This window comes from Meleagris gallopavo, chromosome 14, assembly GCF_000146605.3.
Source record: "Meleagris gallopavo isolate NT-WF06-2002-E0010 breed Aviagen turkey brand Nicholas breeding stock chromosome 14, Turkey_5.1, whole genome shotgun sequence".
Lineage (NCBI taxonomy): Eukaryota > Metazoa > Chordata > Aves > Galliformes > Phasianidae > Meleagris > Meleagris gallopavo.
This window is the reverse complement of record NC_015024.2, coordinates 18,851,643-18,869,373: the sequence shown is the minus strand read 5'-3', so window position 1 is coordinate 18,869,373 and position 17,731 is coordinate 18,851,643. Positions and strand designations below refer to the sequence as shown.

The 17,731-nt window shown below is 46.2% G+C and overlaps 1 protein-coding gene across 1 annotated transcript in view; it reads left to right on the top strand.

Annotated features, from left to right (window-relative positions):
• Positions 1-44: 44 nt before the first annotated feature.
• Positions 45-17,731, top strand: part of RAD18 (RAD18 E3 ubiquitin protein ligase) — a 35,520-nt gene continuing 17,833 nt past the window's right edge. Inside the window, exons 1-8 of the mRNA XM_019619982.2 lie at positions 45-435; positions 2,340-2,401; positions 3,799-3,869; positions 8,987-9,342; positions 11,406-11,505; positions 12,598-12,782; positions 14,565-14,641; positions 15,339-15,399. Coding sequence (XP_019475527.1) covers positions 45-435; positions 2,340-2,401; positions 3,799-3,869; positions 8,987-9,342; positions 11,406-11,505; positions 12,598-12,782; positions 14,565-14,641; positions 15,339-15,399 — 1,303 coding nt within the window. The remainder of the gene's footprint in view (positions 436-2,339; positions 2,402-3,798; positions 3,870-8,986; positions 9,343-11,405; positions 11,506-12,597; positions 12,783-14,564; positions 14,642-15,338; positions 15,400-17,731) is intronic.

Genomic DNA, 17,731 nt, shown 5'->3' with positions numbered 1-17,731 from the left:
GGTCCCGGCCTCAGATGGAGAGCTGCTGCGGAGCCGCTGCGGGGATGGAGGCCAGGCCCGGGACTCTGGTACCTCACCGCGCTACCGCACCACACCACACCGCACCGCACCGTACTGTACCATACTGCACCGTGCCGTACCGCACCGCACTACCGTACCGTACCGTGCTACCATACCGTACCCTACCATACCATATCCTACCATACCATACCATACCATACCGTACCGTGCTACCATACCGTACCACCATACCGTACCATACCATACCATACTGTGCTACCATACCGCACCGCACCATACCGTGCTGGGCACAGCGGTGCCTTGGCCGCTCACCCAGCCCGCTCTCGTTGCAGGCCGTGGACGATCTGCTGCGCTGTGGGATTTGCTTCGATTACTTCAGCATCGCGGTGATCATCCCGCAGTGCTCCCATAACTGTAAGTGCGGCCCGTTCTGCCCTCTGCGGTCGCTGCCGCCCCGTCCCGCTGCTCGGTGCCCCGCTCCCTGCGCGATCCGTGGCGGCCCGCAGGCTGCGCCGTGGGTCCCGCTTTAGCCGGAGGCCCGCGGTTCCGTGACCTGAGCCGAGAGTCGCTGGTTGCGACCAGCGGTGCGCAGTCAGGGCAATCTTCCCTCTGCTCTGTGCGGCTCCCAGCAGCGCTGCTCTGCTGCGTCTCCCCGTCGTTACAAGCAGTGCAGGCCAAAACACGGCGGCCCCGTGGGCTGACCAAACCTTCAACTTCTTCGTGTGGGTGACAAAATTATAAAAAAAAGTCTTTGTGAGATTTTTCTCTCCTGCAGAGTTTCACAGGGCAGTCGTGGTTTGACCGTTTGTTACTTACCACCGTGTTGCACAGAGGTCTCTGGTTCTGCGCTTCCTTCCACAACGTGCAGCCCTTCCCTGTGTGGTTTGGGCAGTGGGGATGTTTTCCTGTGGAGGAGCAGTTTGGGGTGAGAGCTGTGAAGGCCACTGAACTTCTCTGACAATATGAAAACCTCTTGTTGGGGTCAGTGCACTTAGAGATCACCTGCTCCTGAAATCCTTCGCTTAAATGTCCTTCATTCAACCATGAGGGTGGAACAAAACCCAGTCTGTACTGCTGAGCCCATGAAGGGTTCTGAGGTACGGCTGTCTGTGTGGGGCTGCTGCCTGCTGGCTGCGGTAGCAAAGTGCTTCCCAGGAGTCGGAGAAGGGGGAAGCCCGCTGTCTTTTCTCACATTCAAATAAAGGCTTACAATTGTTTTGTTGGGAAACAGTAGCACTTCTTCCTTACGTGAAGGGGACATTGTAGCTTGGTGGTGAAATCTACTTTAGTTTGGCAAAGCTACAGGCATTGAGAAGGGCGTGCCTGCAGCAGGCGTGTCAGAGCTGCCTGTGAATTGGCTCTGATGCCTGTGGCTTCCAAAGGGGCTGCCTGCCTTGTTTGGCAGGTTCTCCTCTGATCCTCCCCTGCAATTTGCAGCAAGCCTCTGCAAATCAAGATTTCCTGAAATGTTTCCTACTAGGTTGTCTCTGTGTCATTTCTACAGTCCAGTGGACCAAAAAATCCTTTTCTGTTAATGAGTGATTGTGTATAAATAGGTGAAGAGGAGATGCATCTACCTTTGCATTTGCTGGCAGAACTTTTTTCTGTTGATTTGTTTTTCTTAATGCTCCATTGTGGGGCTTGCAGCCATCTATAGCGTTTGCACCCATCGCCCCTTAACGCCCCTCCCCTGCTTGTGATGGGTGCTGCTGGGCAGCTCTCCTGGCAAGAGCCAAGCGACTGCTGCAGTGCTTCAGGTTGTGTCTTCAGTGACAGAACAGAAGGGCCATTCCTGTTTCCTTCACATAATAAAAGCATCTGCTGAAACTGACCAGTCACATTCTGTAAGAGAATGTCTGCTGGGGAGTAGTGGTGCTTTTCATCTCTTGAAGTGGTTATAAAAGCTCCTGGATGAGCACGGGCAGTGGGGTAATATCAGGGATTTATTGCAACAAAATGAAGCTCGTGGTGTGTTTCACCAAAGGGGCTATCGAAGGATTGATCCCCTGGTGGTGATGTGACTTGCTTTTACCAGGAAACGTTTAAACTGCCTCTCATTTAGCATTCCTGTGCTGTTTCTCACCATTCTTAGCTGTTCTTCTCAGTAAACATGTTGGCTTCGTTTGTCAGAGATTCTGGGGAAAGAAGTATTTAATTCTGTGGAAAAATGGTATAGTTTCAGTACTGGGGTGTTGTGGCACAGGTTACATAGATAGATAGGAAAATGTGTGTATATATATATGAAACCATACTAACAAGTGTGTGTAAACTGCGTGTGAAAGGAGACCTGCTAAAAGTAATATCTTCTCTTTTTCCAGATTGTTCCCTTTGCATACGCAAGTTTTTGTCCTACAAAACTCAGTGTCCAACGTGCTGTGTGGTAAGTGGTTGTCTTTGTGTTGTTTTTCCCCATCTCAGGACACTGCTCTCTGGGCTGTAATTCTGGATGTGTTCTACCATCTTCCCTTTTCGTAGGCAGCTGTTTGGACAAAGCGTGGTGCTCTGATCTCTGTAATAAGTGAATTTCTCTGGTACTTTTCAGTCAGCAAAAGCAGATGGAGCATGAAAGCTCAGTTTTGGCTCTGAGCTGCGTACAAAATCTGTCATGAAGCATTCAGTGTTGCCTCCTGATTTGTTTAAAATAAGTCAAAATGTGAGTGCTAAGTTAAAGCATTTCAGCGTTCTGTGGTTGAGAGGCCTCACTTCCCGTTCTTTCACAGCTTTAGAAGCACCCACAGGCCACACAGTGGTCAATGCATGGACTGTGCTGTGTGGCCTTTGGGGGATGGACGAGCTGAACTGCATGGCAGGGAGAGGAGATGTGTCCTGACAGAGTGAGCCCACATGTGAAGCACTCGTGCAGCTTTGGCCTGCCCTGCAGCTGGGTGACCATTGCCATCTGACTCAAAGACCTTTCTGGCCAAAGCACACAGCATGCAGCCCAGGCCCTAGGCTAGCTTTCTGTCTTAAGGCAGTGTGTTGTATTGAATCCTTACAAATGTTAGGCTGCTCGAAAACAGTGATGCTTTGTGAACATTGGCAAGATAGAAGGCATTTTCTTCTGTGTTTGTAAAGCATCCACCAGATGAGACTTTTCAAGACTAAAAAGTCAGAGCCAGCTGTAACTTCATCAGTTTTTAAACATTCAAACAGGCACAGACTGTTTGATGCGTGTTTCTGGGAGTACATCTCACTGGTGCCTTCTTAAAAAACATCAGGACTGGTATGAATAAGACCAGTAGAAGTTGAGTTACAAGAAAGAAGAGCAAAGAGAAACAGCCAGAGAGACAAAAACCAGAAATTGTTTAAAAAGAATGAATTGAATGTATGAAGCTGTCTCATGATTTGTATTTCTTTTTCCGTCTTCACCCCAGAGATTAACATCTTCATCTCTTTTCATTCCTTGTTGCTTAAAGTTCCTGTCACATTCATTGGATCCTTGTTCTGGTTTCCAAAATGATTGTAGCCTGGCTATAGTAGAGCACTGCTGGCGGTGGGGTGCACTGGGTTTGGTTCTTCTGCCTTTCTGCTTCAGTTTCTGTATTGCTGATTACTTGTCAGACTCACAGTCCTCAAGCTCTTATTTTAGATGTTTTTAAGGGAAAAAATGCTTATGCTCTATGCATCCTTATTCACATTACAGTCTGGGGGGCTGGGGGCTCAAGACAGATCCACAGAAGTTATAGGACACTTTCAGGATACTTGCTGGTATTTGGTATTGGTATTTGACTGTTTGTTTGTTTGGCTTTCTTCATCTCTTTTCTTCTCCCCTAACAGGCTGTCTCGGAGTCTGACCTGAAAAACAACCGGGCGTTAGATGAGCTGGTAAAGAGCTTCAGTTCTGCAAGGTGTGCTGTAATCTTATGAGTACTGTCTCCAGTTTGGCGTCCAAAGGGAGGTTTGACTTGGGGTGTTGTAGTGGAATATTGTGCTTTCACCTTCTTTTCTGTTTGATTTGGTTCACTTTTGATCTCATCCCTTTAAAAGAAGTTACAAAATCAATGTGACATGGTAGGTGCATCCTGCAGATGTGTGAGCTCTGCTTGCTTTTGCCTGGAGGCAGCTCTGACTGCTCCGTTTTCTGCAGGGATTCCTACAGCTATGGAGGATGCATGATAGGGCACTTTTTACTGAAATGAATCTGGAGATTTAAATCACTGGGATTCTTGGCTTCATAAGTAACAGGAAGCACAGTTCTTCTTATGGCTTTGTTTCTTAAGAGAGTTTCTGTGTGACAAGGAACTAATCTTTTGTATGACTGCTATTAGCTGTAATTGATTTTATTCCAAGAATTGAGATTCTGCAGTTCCAATATTTTAGCTGGAACTCTGACTTCAGTGTTTCTTACTGATAAATGGATTACTGTATTTTGGTAACATCTAATTTCATAGGGAACAGGTAGTGCTGACTTGGATCCATTATGATAATGAATCTTAACCGTTAATTTCTTGGACTGCTTTAATGGATCAGTATAAATCTTAGCAGGGCGGTTCGATAACCTTTCCTTTTGTGACTCGGAGTTCAATCAATTTCTCAACATGAAGTTGAATCAATAAGCCTGAAATGGTGGTGGTGTCCTGTGCTGCTCCTCACGTGGGGCGAGGGGTGGGAGCAGAGCTCCTCTGGGTCTCACTGAGAAATGCCTGATGGTGAATGGCTTACAAAGGTAACTGCTGAAGTGAAACAGAAGAGGAATGCAGACAGTGAGCAAACTTTGCATCGCTTCAGATGCTGGGCACCCCATTTCTGGTTGGTTCTCTCATAGCCTGGCCCTGCGTTTGCTCTGCAGACAGCTCTGAATTAGGGGGCTGCTTGATGCAGCACGCTGTATGCTGCTATCCGTACATCGTAGGAGCGTTTTCTGCCTAGACATGCTGGACAGGACGTGTCTTCTGGTCCCTCCCCCTGCTTCTGATTCCCTTTGGCCCGCCCTAAAACAAATCCAAACTCCGGGGTCTGATTTTTGAAACGTGTAAAGTTCTTAAAGTCCATCGTGCCTTGACTTTGAGCCTCAGGTAATTCAGCATTTGTGAAAATTAGGCATTAAGGCTTTTCAATATTTCAAAAAATGCAAATACGTGTTTAAGTCAGGCCTGTAGGGAAAGGAAATGTTAATGCTTGAGTACTTAGCGAAGTAAAAGCTGTGCTCCAAGGTCAGTGTGTGCGTGGGAATGGAAATCGTTCTAAATAGACCTGAATGCTGATCCCACCGATTCTCAGCGCTCCGCTGTGTGTTTGCAGAGCTGCAGCTGTCCTGGTGATCGGCGCTCGGCTTCGCTCAGCGAGTGCTGCCTTAGCAGGGCCAGAACGGCCGGCGCTGTGCTCACTGCACGTGGAGGCACCGAGAGATGAAGGAGGGAAGGGAGCGCAGCGCTCTCACCCGCACCCTGCAGTTCCTGCTGTGGATGAAGAGCAGTTTTGCTCTGCTCTCTTGGCTTATTGTGCAGTGCTTTGTGGGCAGGATTTGTCAGTCCTTGGGCACGGCAGTGCTACTTGTGCCACCTTTCCTTTATGAGCAGCGCAGTGTGCCAAGAGGAATGTCCGTTCGCAGCTAAACTGAAACAACTGCAATATCTGTTGAAGAGGATGGGGGCTGGGGGACAGAGGGGCTTTTGGGTTACGACTGCAGGCACAAGGACACACTAACATCTTGTTGGTTCATGATTCACCATTGAGAAGGTATCCAGTGCAGTTAAACAGGTTTGTCGGCTATGACACATTTACTGTTCTCGTGCCAGTGTAGTAAAACTTCATCTGCTAAAACCTCTCCAAGCTGACAGTAGTCTGTGTTAAATTCGTAAGAGCGCAGAGTAGACAACCTAAGTGGAAAAAACCATGCAAAATGAAAAGCTATCTGAAAGACACGTGGTGCTAACATGTGTCACCTGAATCAATCTGTAGGTGAGCTGCATATCTGGTGGTGACAATTCTGGCTGTCTTTGTGCAAGTGTTAGCTACTGCGTTCAAAGAGAGGTGCTCGTCCACCCGCGGCTCCGTCCTGTGGCTCTCACACCGCTCTCCCCCAGCTCAGAAGCCTGTCCCTTGGCACAGCGCGTCACCTGGGTGCTGAGCTGTCCTGAGGGGCAGCGCTGCGTGGAGCAGAGCCCTCTTCAGAGGATCCAAGATGCTGTGAGCAGTGGTGGTGTGGTGTGTCCTGAGAAAGAAATGTGGTGAAGCAGTGAATCGGGAAAGCCTTGCGGAAAGAAGCTGATGTCAATCTTGAATTCTAGGAGTGCTGTCAGGCAGTGTGAGTACACGGTGATATGTGCCAGCTAAGGAGTATATGCTGGGAGAAAATCAACAGCAGTGTTTGATAGGTACAGGTACGGACTGTTACTCTGACAGGAGGAGGAGCTCTCAAAAGCAGTAGAAAATGCACTGAAAGGATGAGCTGTTTGCCCATCGGCCTTAATGGTTGGGTGGAAACCTAGGAAGTCTGAAGAAATCACCATTCTTGCATTTCTACTGTTGTGTCAGCTCCTCTGAGGCTGCAGTTTGTAGCCTGTAAGCTGAAGGACGTTGTGCATTTATCTGCAGCAGGTGAGACACTTAATAATACCTGTTATTGCTGCTAATGGCCCTGGGCAGCAGTACTGCGTCAGATGACACTTTCGGATGAAATATAGCCCTTGTCAATAGCAAATGTGAAGCAGGGCTGAGACAGGGTTGTGTAAAGGGACTCTGCTCATGTTCCCATTTAGCTGGCTCCTGAGTTTCCCGTGAAGTTGATCCTATGACAACAGTGGTTAGTCCACTCTATATTTGCATCAGCTGGGGAATTAACCTCCTGAAAAACTTCCAGTCCATATCTAGGCATGTGCAGACAGAAGAACATAGTTTTGCTGCAACGCTTAATTGTGCTTGTTTGTACTGTAGAAAGTCACAGTGCCTTGGGATGCATGAGAATTGCTACTGACAAATGTGCTCAATGCATACGGTAATCCTGGAAGCTTGAACTCCAGGCTGGGCTTTGAGTCGAGCTGGAATATAACCGCTGCAGAACGCTGAGTGTGCTGAGCTCAGTGTTCTGTTTATTCACTAGAAACTGATCTTAAAGCAGTGTGATTGCAGGCTCACCCACTGACTTAGGTACCTTCTCAAAACATTCAAATATACATATTAATTAGTTCTTCCCAGATGTGTGGTGAATCTCCCCTAAAAGACTGCTGAGTTTTCCAAGTAGTTACCTAGCACTGAAACGTCTTCAGCTGCATGATCATAAAGCACACCTACATTGCATTCTTATTATAGGCAAGAAACAGTTTAATGGCAGTGCATGTTCCAAAGCTGTGTCACCAAGTGTCTCTTGCTTTTTTAACCGAAAATAAATAGAAATCCAAACTATGCCAACTCTTATTTATTCTTTCTGAGTTAAAGACTTTGCAAATTGAAAATCTAGAGCTGTGTGTCTCAGGGGCAATCCTTTCTGTTCTGTGAATGCTGCAGGAGTGCCATGTTCCTGCTGTGCCGCCGTGCCTGGTTTGAGCTCCTTTCTCTTCAGCTCGGCCTGGTGGCTCAGTACGGGGATGGCTTGAAACAGCCGATGTCTGAGCAGCACCCTGTGCTGTGTTTGTGTCAGAACAGGGAGGTCGTATACCAGAAAGTTGTATGGTTTGGGGCCTTGAGGGGAGGCATAGAAATGAAACTCGACTCCCCCAGCTGCTCTCTTTTCACAGGCTTTGTCACCTCAGGAGGAGAGAATTGTCAAAATCCAGCTGTCAGGTCACGGTGCTTAAATGAAGAGTATGTACTTACTGAGCAGCAGCTGTAGTAAAAGTGCACAGAAGGTACCTAGTGCTTGAGGTCAGTGTGCTATGGATGTGGAGGGCTTTGTGGTGTTACAGGCTTGTTTGTGCTCTTTTGGGGCCACACGTGTGTCTGAGGGATAGCAGGCGTGCTGTGCGGCTCTGTGGCAGCGCGGGGACTTGTCTGTGGGAGGAGATGGCATCGTGCTGACGGCCTGCCCTGAACACAGCCCCGTCCTGCTGCTCTGCAGTGCGGGGTGCATGGCAGGGTGGGGGCCCTGAGGTGCCCGAGTGCAGTGCTGCTGTTGGCAGTGGCTCCTGGACTCCTCGGTGTCCTCAGAAGCTGCCCCTTCTCCCCTTCTTCCCGTCCCTCCTGCCCTGTTACCTGCTGTAAAGAGGAGCAGGGGGAGGCTCTCCCCACCTCTTGGGGACAGAACAGCTGCAGGCGTTGCTGCATGGGGAGCTCAGCAGGACAGGAGGGTTGTGTGCGGGCTGCGAGGCAGGGCAGCAGGACACGAGAGGGGACCAGGTGAGGGACTGCACAGGTACTTCTGCTGGCTCCTGTGTTGGGTGATGTGAGCTCCTCTGTGCCCCCAGTGTGTGCGTGTTGCTAAAGCGGCCCCTAAGTGCGCTACCTGGGGTGGTCTTCTCACTCCAGCTGCAAAAACAGTGGAGTGTTTGTTCCTGTGGTCTCATCATCACTGCGGTGTGTGGGTGGGGTTACCTAACGCTCGGTCTCACGAGCTGACAGGCGTTTGGTGATGGCTTTGGTGGGTGTCTGTTGGGCTGTGCTCTGGAGATCCCCAGCAGGAGGGGACAAAGAACACAGAAACTTTCTGGTACACCTTTGTCACAGCTGATCCAGTGCTTGGAGCACCGGACTGAAAGCACTTTTCTACAACTCTCAAGTAAGAGGGAAAACTTGTTCTCTGTGTTCCGTGTGATGGATATGTTGATGCTTATTTTATAACATTTGCAAAATGAAACATAATTTGTTTTGTTTATAAACCGGGAAACTGATTTTTGCGATCCGTAGAGCGTGGTAACACTGAACTGGGATGCTCCTGGTTTGTGTGGGCGAGATGATTCCCAAGTGCTTCATGTTAGCAACTGCTCAGAGAGGAAGGAATGGAGGAAAAACTGCAGCTGTTTTCTGTTTTCAGGGAAAGAGCTAACAAAACTGTTAGATGAAGCTAACAGTGTCTTCTGGATGCTTCTAGGCAACAGCTGGTCCAGTTGGTCTTGGATACACCACTGATTTCATCTCCACTGGCTTGTAGTAGGCGTTCAATTGGCAAAAGCCACGCCAAGACTTCTGCATCTTCGCCAGTTGTAAAAGAAGAGGTGCCAGTGATTGACAGTTTCTTGAAAAAGGAGAATGTTTGTACCCTGACAAAGACAGATGGTCTGGCAGGAACAGATTGGAAAGTTTGCAAAACTGAGGAACATCATAACATCAGCAGCAGTTCTCCAGAGGCTGGTAGCAAAGACAACAAAGCAGGATCACGAGAGAGTCCTGAAGGCACCAACAGTGGTGAGAAGCCTTCTGCATCTGTGATAAAAGTAGTCAACAAAGGTGAGATACTTAATTTTTGCTTTTGTTCTGCTCGCTTCCCCAAGTCTGTGGTTGCATCTGGCTGAGCGCATCAGTCTGTGGCATCCATCTCCTGCACTGTTCTGATCTGCAATTAGAGCGTTGGCGTGCTCAGCTTCCTGTCTAGCTGGGTATGCTTCATTCACATCACTGCTACAAGCATATTCCTGATGAGGAAGTTTGGGCTGGTACTAAGTAATTAAACTGAGTTCGACTCTTACAGATTCCTTTGTATTGAATAACAACTCTTAAAAACAATGGTTGCACAACAAATTTACTCAGTAAAAAGTGAAGTCATTTTCTCTTCTTCCCTTTCACGAGCAGACAGACACTAATGTTTGTTGTTCTTGCTTATCCTCAGTAACCAGAAGCAAAGTATTTCATAATGTTTGTCATTTGAGGGTGCACCCACAACCAAAATGATCATGGTTTCAGTTTTGTTGATGTTCCTATCTATAGACTCTCTACAAGTATTCTGCTTTATATTCTGTAATCTTACAGTGTTAAGATTAACGTACCAAAGTATGAAAATGTTCATTTATACTAATCAGCTACAACAAAATTGGCTGTGTCTTCATAAATAAATATCACGGCAGGCAGCTTTTCCATTAGAGGCCTTATAGAATCCTAGGATGGCCCTGAGTTGGAGGGGACCGGTGTGGAGCTGGTTGGAGCAAAATACTCAGACTTAATAGTATTTATTTATTCTTTTGTTTAGCAATTTATTTGACTGGGACCTGGAAGTTCATATTTATTCATTAGCCAGGTAAATACTGCTTAAAACGTAACACTAGAAACTATTAACACTATTTTCCTACAGCTAGAAAAGTAGCTGTAGGAAAATAATGTCAACTTAGCCAGCTGATATGTTTTCTGGTTCTCTGCATCAGACTCGCTCGTATTAGTAATTTACAACTAATATCGAATTTTACCTCATTTATTCTTAAGCAATTGAATTTTTCACTTGCTGACCATTTTATGACCATTTTAAGTCCTCAAGGATGTGTTACCTAGAAATCGCTTCCACAAGTGCAAAGTAGTTGGTCAAAGAACATAAGTGAGAAACTCAAGGAGGCAGTGCTGAAGTTCTCCCTGTAAGGATGACTGGTTGCTGTGTTAACAGCTGAAATGCCATATTCAGGTAAAGCAATAGGCTGCTCATAAGTATCGTGGGAACGTAACCGTCCTAATTAGTTGTAAGTCAGGAATTGCAAAGCGGTGTTGCCAGTGAACTCTGAATTCCCACAGCATTTCATGGTGTTCTTGATAGGTTGTGTTTTGCTTTGTTTTCTGAATCCAAGTTGACTTTCTTCATGATAATACAGAGGATAATGGGAAAAGAATCCATCTCATACTGTTCATTTAAAGTTAACTTTGTGTTTTTGACAGAATGTAATTGCAAAAGGCAGATATTCTGTTTTTGAGTGTCTTTGCAAGTGGCAAGAAGTATTTCTTGCTAATCTGATGCAGGAAGAGTTGTGACACGGGTGGGACTGTGCTGTAGGGAGTTTGTGAGTCTCCAAGCAGAAATCATGGTGTTACTTTAGAGGTGCTTCTGAAAAAATGGCACGTGGTTGGATCATAGAATTCCTGTTATTGTTACCAACTCATGTGCTGACACGATGGTGAGATGCACAGGTGGGGGCACAGTGTTAACATGCACAGATTTCTGCTTTACTGCTTTACTGAAATAAAGCAAAGTGAAATGCTGCAAAGATGAAAGGCATTATCACAAAAATGTGCTGATGTTTATATTAGTACTGCAGTTTCTTTGTACTGTGTGTATTCTATGATTTTACTACGGTTTTCGTGCCCCCCAGCTGCAGGGAGGAAGGTGAGATGCGTTCTGATGGTACATAGAACGGGGAGTATGAGTGCTCTGGAGTGAAGATAAGTGCTGACAAGGAACGTTCCACATAGATCTGCCTTCTTATTAAAAACATAAAAATAAATGCAATTCTGGATCTTCATTTTATTTGACAGTTTTTCAGCTTGATTTTTGCTGAGATGTATGCAGTAGTAAAAGCACTCTCCCTTTCTTTCAGTGGACTGCCCTGTTTGTGGAGTTGCTATTCCAGAAGAATACATCAACAAACACCTGGATAGTTGCCTGAGCAGAGAGGAGAAGAAGGACTGCCTCAGGAGGTAGGAGAGGGCTGAGGGCTCGTGTGTGCACGTGCATTCCTCTGCACTGTGGAACCCACAGCAGCAGTTGCTGGGCTGCAGTGCAGAGCGTTGTGCTTTCCTTGGTTACGTGTCAGTCTGAAAGTGCTGTATTTATATTGTAGCAATGATCTGCCTCTTTCAAAGAAGTGTTGTGGATAACCAGCAGAATTGGTGGTGGGTTTTTTGTTTGTTTTGTTTGTTGTTAGCGGTAAGAAAACACTGAGTGCTGTTTTAAGGAATTTAACATAGGTTGTAAAACTCTGTACGTTGTTGTCATCAGATTGCCATCCATTAGCATTACACTGTTATTTTGTAATACTTCTTCCCATTTTTCATCTGGTGAATGACATCTGTCTGAGTCAGATGGGCCAAAAGAGAATTGCTTCACTACTTGTCAAGTCAAAAATAACAATTGTGCCTTCCTCTGCTCACCGTAGTTCTCTTTGAGTTACTCAGGTTAAGGTCTTTTCTTTTAAGATGCTAAATTTCATAAGGTTCATGCATGTCTTTCAATTTAAGCATCCACCCTGGAGTTTGTTATAGCTGCCACTTTCGCATCAGAAGTGTAACCTTCAATCTTTGTTACTTAATGCAAACTGCTGTGGGCTGCTGTGGTTAACTGATCAGACTTGACAGCTGTGAGGAACTTTTACTGTGTGCGGTTTGATCCAAGTCCTATGAACCTTAAATTAGGAAGTAACTTTGTTAAAGCTCTTAATTTGCTCAGTCATGCTGAGATTGCAATCCGCAAGCTAGAGGGTTTTGAAGATGAATAAATGGTAAACTAATACAGGAATCTGATGTTACATTTTAATTTTCATTTGGGATGTTTTTACTGTTTCCACTGTTCCTAATGAATGAGAATAAAAGCCAAATCTCTCTTTGGTATCAAGCCCACATCCCTAATAGAATTTTAAATTTTGCTTGTTTTGTCTAGACTGCTTGGGATTTAAGAAAGTGTAATGCAAAATAGTGTTCCTAGGGGATGCTCGGAAAGAATACAAGTCAGCATTTGGATTCCTAGTAGGAGTATTAATTAAAAAAAAGGGTTATTTTCTTTCTCTTTTGCAGTTCTGCTCACAAAAGGAAGCCTATGCCTAAAGTTGTTTACAACTTGCTCTCTGATCGCGACTTGAAGAAGAAGCTGAAGGAGCACGGCCTGTCGTCCCGAGGGAGCCGTCAGCAGCTCATTAAAAGGCACCAGGAATTTGTGCACATGTATAATGCTCAGTGTGATTCTCTAAATCCCAAGTCGGGTAAGTTAGAAATACTAGGAATGTTTGTATCATCACAGGCTCTTTGTATGCGTTTGTGTTGCCTGGCTTTGCATGCAGTGGGGCCATTTCTTACATCTTGAATGGCATCTTGCTATATTCCATTTTATGCAAGAAGAGAATATGCTTTTCTTTAAAGATGGCGTCGGTCATCCCTCAGCTGTGCAAGTGATAGCAGTCATGGTGCAAATACACAGACATGTGTGAGAGGCTTGGGATTTCTGGCTGTATTGCTCTGTATCTGATTGGAAGCTGATGCAGACAGCCCTTTGGAAGCAGTCTCTGGCAGGACCAGCTGTGATGCAGCTCCCTGGAGCAGTGCAGGCGCTGGGGTCCCACAGCACTCACGCTGGGTGCTGGCAGTGCTCAGCCTGCTGCTGGCGGTCCTCGCCCCATAGCCGATCCCTTTTCATGCTTACAGTGAGCTCCTGATGCGTGTTCACCGCTTCTTCCAGAAGCTGACGGTCCATCTGTGCGCGTTCAGTGCTCCCAGTAGCTGGGATGGGCGGGCCTGGCCTCGTTGGTGTGGGCAGGGGGTGTATGTGGGGGTTGGGGTGGCACCCCCAATGTTCACTGTGTGCTGCTCATCCACAGCAGGGATGTCTAGGGTTAGCAGCACTGCACTGCTGGCTGGAACCTTGTGCCTGCTCTGAGGTGCTGGGACTGGAGCTCTGCCATGCACAGACCCTCTGTTGGCTGTGTTGGCATGCTGGGGGCTGCTGCTCTCTTGCAGCAGTTCTTCACTCAGTGCTTGCAACGAAGCATCACAAAGCCCCTGTGCATGCAGTTCATCTGAGCTAGCTAATGAAGAGTTCTGCAGGGCACTGCACGGTGCTTCAACTGGGATCACTTAAATAATGCAAAGCTTTTATGGAGTTCTGGCTCAATAAGTATTTATGAAGGGTGAACTATTAAACCAGAGCTCAGGACACAGGCGTGCATTTTCAGTGGTAGCAGTGAACCGAAGGTCACTATGAAGTACAAGTTGTTGAGCTTCTGTGGAAGCAGAGGTGCCAAATTCCTGGATTTTGCCTAAACCAGTTTTGAGCGGGTTTTATTCCTTCACAGCTCAATAAGCTTCTTGTTCTCAGGCTGCTTCACTTAGTGCAAGTATTTGTTTTAGTAATCTGCATAGCTACCTCAGAGCTCTGTGACAATGATTAAGGGTAGAAACACGTCTGTAAAAGTAAATGTCAAAACAAACCCTGCAGACAGTGCCGTGCCTGTCTGTGTGCTGCTGAGGTGTCTGACTTAATGGTTGGAGGCTGTAATCCATCCCTGGACTATGGGTTTTGGACAGAAGCCTGCAGACAGCTCCGCACTGCCTCGGGAGGTGCTGCTGGGAGGGAAAAGTAAGATAAGCAGTGTGTTTCATTATTTCAACTTCCACTTAAAGATACGCTATAGAATGAAAACTCTTTATAAACAGCATGCTTTTATGTCACGGAGACCGCATAGTGTGGTAGAGAAAGATCCAGACGTGGTTCAAAAAGACTGCATATTTCCATTAATTTAACCCAAAGGAAATGAAACAAGGGCTGCAGGGCTGCAGCCGTGGCAGAGCAGTGCTGGCTGCCAGTGGATGTGTGCTGGGCACTGTTTGAAGCTGAGCACTGTGTGCCTGTGTGCGGCTCGAGGCACAGCGGGCACTGCTGGAGCTGCTGGGGTTTGTCTCTCTGTGATTTGTTAGCGGCCGTTTTGTTCAGCGCTGTTGCATCCCTAACAAGTCCTGTCTAACGATCCGTTTCTTCTGTTTTCAAACAGTCGCAGAGATTGTTAAAGAGCTGGAAAAGAATGAGAAGATTCGGGTTCAGCTTGAACTGAATAAGAGTGGTGAAAACGTAAGCTGATTGTCCTTGTTCCTAAATTGAGGGACAGCAGAAATTGCAGTGTGGCACTCAGTGTGTCTGCCTGTCACTTTATTATGGCAACTGCCAGAATTCTGGACTGCATGTTGGGCTTGGCATATACCATCTTGTAACTTGCTCGATTTTCTCTTATCAGTCATTTGTCACGGGCAGTTCTTAGTATAGTGCTGATATCTCTATGTCCAAACTGTTTAAGTAAGAGAACTTTTTTCTGATTGCAATAAAAATTCTGAAGTAATGTTCCCCTTGGATGTATTGGAAGACTTTGACCCTCTGTGGCAGTGTGGGGAATATTTTGCTTTCTAGAATTCTCTAGGATTTATCTAGCACATTCCTTGCTTCCCTATTAGCAATAGTGCCTGTTCTTTTCCCATGACATATGATACTTTTGTGACTTTTGGTGCACGTTTATTGTCCAGGATTAGGGAGAACTTCATGGCCCGCGCATGCTGGGTGTTACCCGGGGTATTTTGGTTTGGTCCTTTGTCTTTGTGAAAGCAAAGCAAGACAGTGTGTACTTTAAACATGTGTTACGTCTGTGGATGGGACACTAAGAGCTGGTGTGAGAACACTGAATGTTGAGCCTTCCCCTAGTTAGTTTTTATTTTTGAAGTATGCAGCTTTATCAACTTTTTCTCTTAGTAAATAAATATTTGTGTGATTTCTGTAGAGCCTGACCTTTACAAAGGACCAGACAGAGGAGGAAATAGACGAGATTCACACCAGTTATCGTGAGTAAAATCCAAGTTTCACTCCATTTTCCTCATGAATTGATCTTTTAAAAAAACAACCACCAAACCACCACCTACAAAACCCCTTTGTCTGTCATTGGAGCCATCTAAGCAGCTTAGTCATTTTTAGGCTTAGTTTAGAAGCAAAGGTTCTTCTGAGAGTTCTATTGCAAGACTTCACCTGCACTCTTGGAAGTGGTAGCTACCATGGGAGAGGAGAGCAGTGTTCAGTGCACGTGGGGCTTCTCAGCTTTTGCCACGGAGAGGCAAAGCACTGAAGGGACAACTTGTTCTGGTGATACTTAGGGGTGTATTTAAATCTGCAATATAGTCACATTTCCCTTTTTCCTTGTGTTCTTCTCTTGCTTCGGGCGTATAAATTAATGCCATATTGCAGCTAGATTTAGCTTTGTTGATTTTAGTTGGGTTTCTGTAAAGGCTAAATAAGGGCCTAGATCTTTAGCAATTTTTTCCCCTTGCTTTTTGCTTCTATTCCTGAGAATATTTTTTTTTTCAGCTGTACATGCACTGTTTGTGGTTTTGAATCATTCTCTTCTAATTTCAAGTAACTGGTTCATAATTGCTTGCTTGCCTTGCAGAAATCTCTAGCAATATAATACAAAGCAAAACAAAAAACGCCAATCTAACCAATTACAGAAACAAACAACAAAAAACTCCCCATTAACTCATTAATCCCTCAGTGGGGTATCTTCCCCCGTGAAGCTTAAACAGCTCTAAAGAACAAACCCAAAGCTCAGTGCTTGGTAGCCCTGGAGCAGCTGCCATCAGTTCTCTACGCAGTGCTGCCTTGAGAGGTATAACCAGCACTGCTGTCCTGGTCAGGAGCTTTCTTCTTCCCTGGGAGCTCAGCAATGGCACTGCGATGCTCCCTCCCACCCCCAGGGTCACCTCCTGCTTTTCTTATGGCCAGGCTTCTATTTTAAGCTTTGAAAAAGAAAAAAAAATGCGTAGGGAAAAAAATGTAATCTGCTGCTCCTTCTAAGTCTTTTAATTTACACTTGGATTCAGACACTCGGTGATTTATGTCTGGTGTTTGAAATATTTGTAATTATGTCTGCAGTTGTTTTTATTACTGAAATACCCGTGGTTTTACGAGCTGTACGTGGTACGTAGCTTCAGCACAGCTGTGATTTACGTTGCATCTGAGCAGTGCCCTGTATTGGCAGGACACTTGTGATGTGAAGACCTTTGTAGATGCGGCATGAAACAAAACAACAAAAAATAGTAACGCTGGAAAAACTGAAGCACCAAAAGGATTATGTAATAAACGTGCCATGCTTCAATACAAGCATCTTGGGCAGGGACTTTTTTTTACTACAAGGACTTGTTGACCTTATGTGGAGTCTTCAGCTCTGCCAGGAGTGAGTAAGCTGTAAACAATACATGGGAAAAGTATTTCAGATGCGTTTCCTTGTGTGGGACAGAACCTGACAGGAGGTGTTGAGGAGAGGCCAGGCCTGGCCTGAGGTGGGAGCTGTGGGAGCTCCCCCAGCCCTCAGCTTGCCCCAGGCTGAGGATGCACCTTGGTTTGGTGCATGTTCTGTATGCTGGGGCCTTTCCTGGTCCATAAGCACAGCTGTAGTGGCAATGCTAAGTCCCAGCTTGAAGCAGTGATGGAGCATCTGGTGGAAGGCAGGGCCAGCCCAGGGAGCTCAGGTGCATGCAATGTACCCAAATGATGGAAGAAATGGAGCCAGGATCCACTCCTTCCCAGCCCTCATTTAAGGGTTGGCTGTGGAGGTGAGGGTATCTCTATAGAGATCCATGTGTACCTGAGGCCTTCTGAAGGTCAGCAGCTGCTTTGCTTTATTTCTGTGCCCTCTTCTTTTGTATTTGAGCAAATCCTTACTTGCTGTGGCCTGGGATCTTGCTGCTCTGCTGTCATTGTTGTGCTTACCATCTTGTTACAGTGGAATTGCTTTACTGCAGAAACAGGAAAATCCGTGCTCTTTCTCTCCAGTTGGGATGCTACCCTCTCCTGTGAGGTGATAAAACAAGAGGCATGCCAACCAGGTTACCAGGATGGGGCTGATAGCCTTGATTAGCTTCTGTTAGATTCTTTGGGAAGGTGCACCTTGGGGACACATGGCTTCTCTTGGGCTTGTTGTCAGTGAGGTCAGTCTCATACTGAGTGGTCTCAAAAAGCAGAGAACTGGGAATTGCAGCTGGAAGGTAAATCAGCACAGAATAAGAGATGTCACTGTTTCTGCAGCTAGGTACTTGCACTTTCTGCTGAGATGTGTCAGGCACCAAGGTTCTGTTTTCCCTTGGCAAAATGGTGTGCAGCCCTCTGAGCATTCAGAGCTGATGG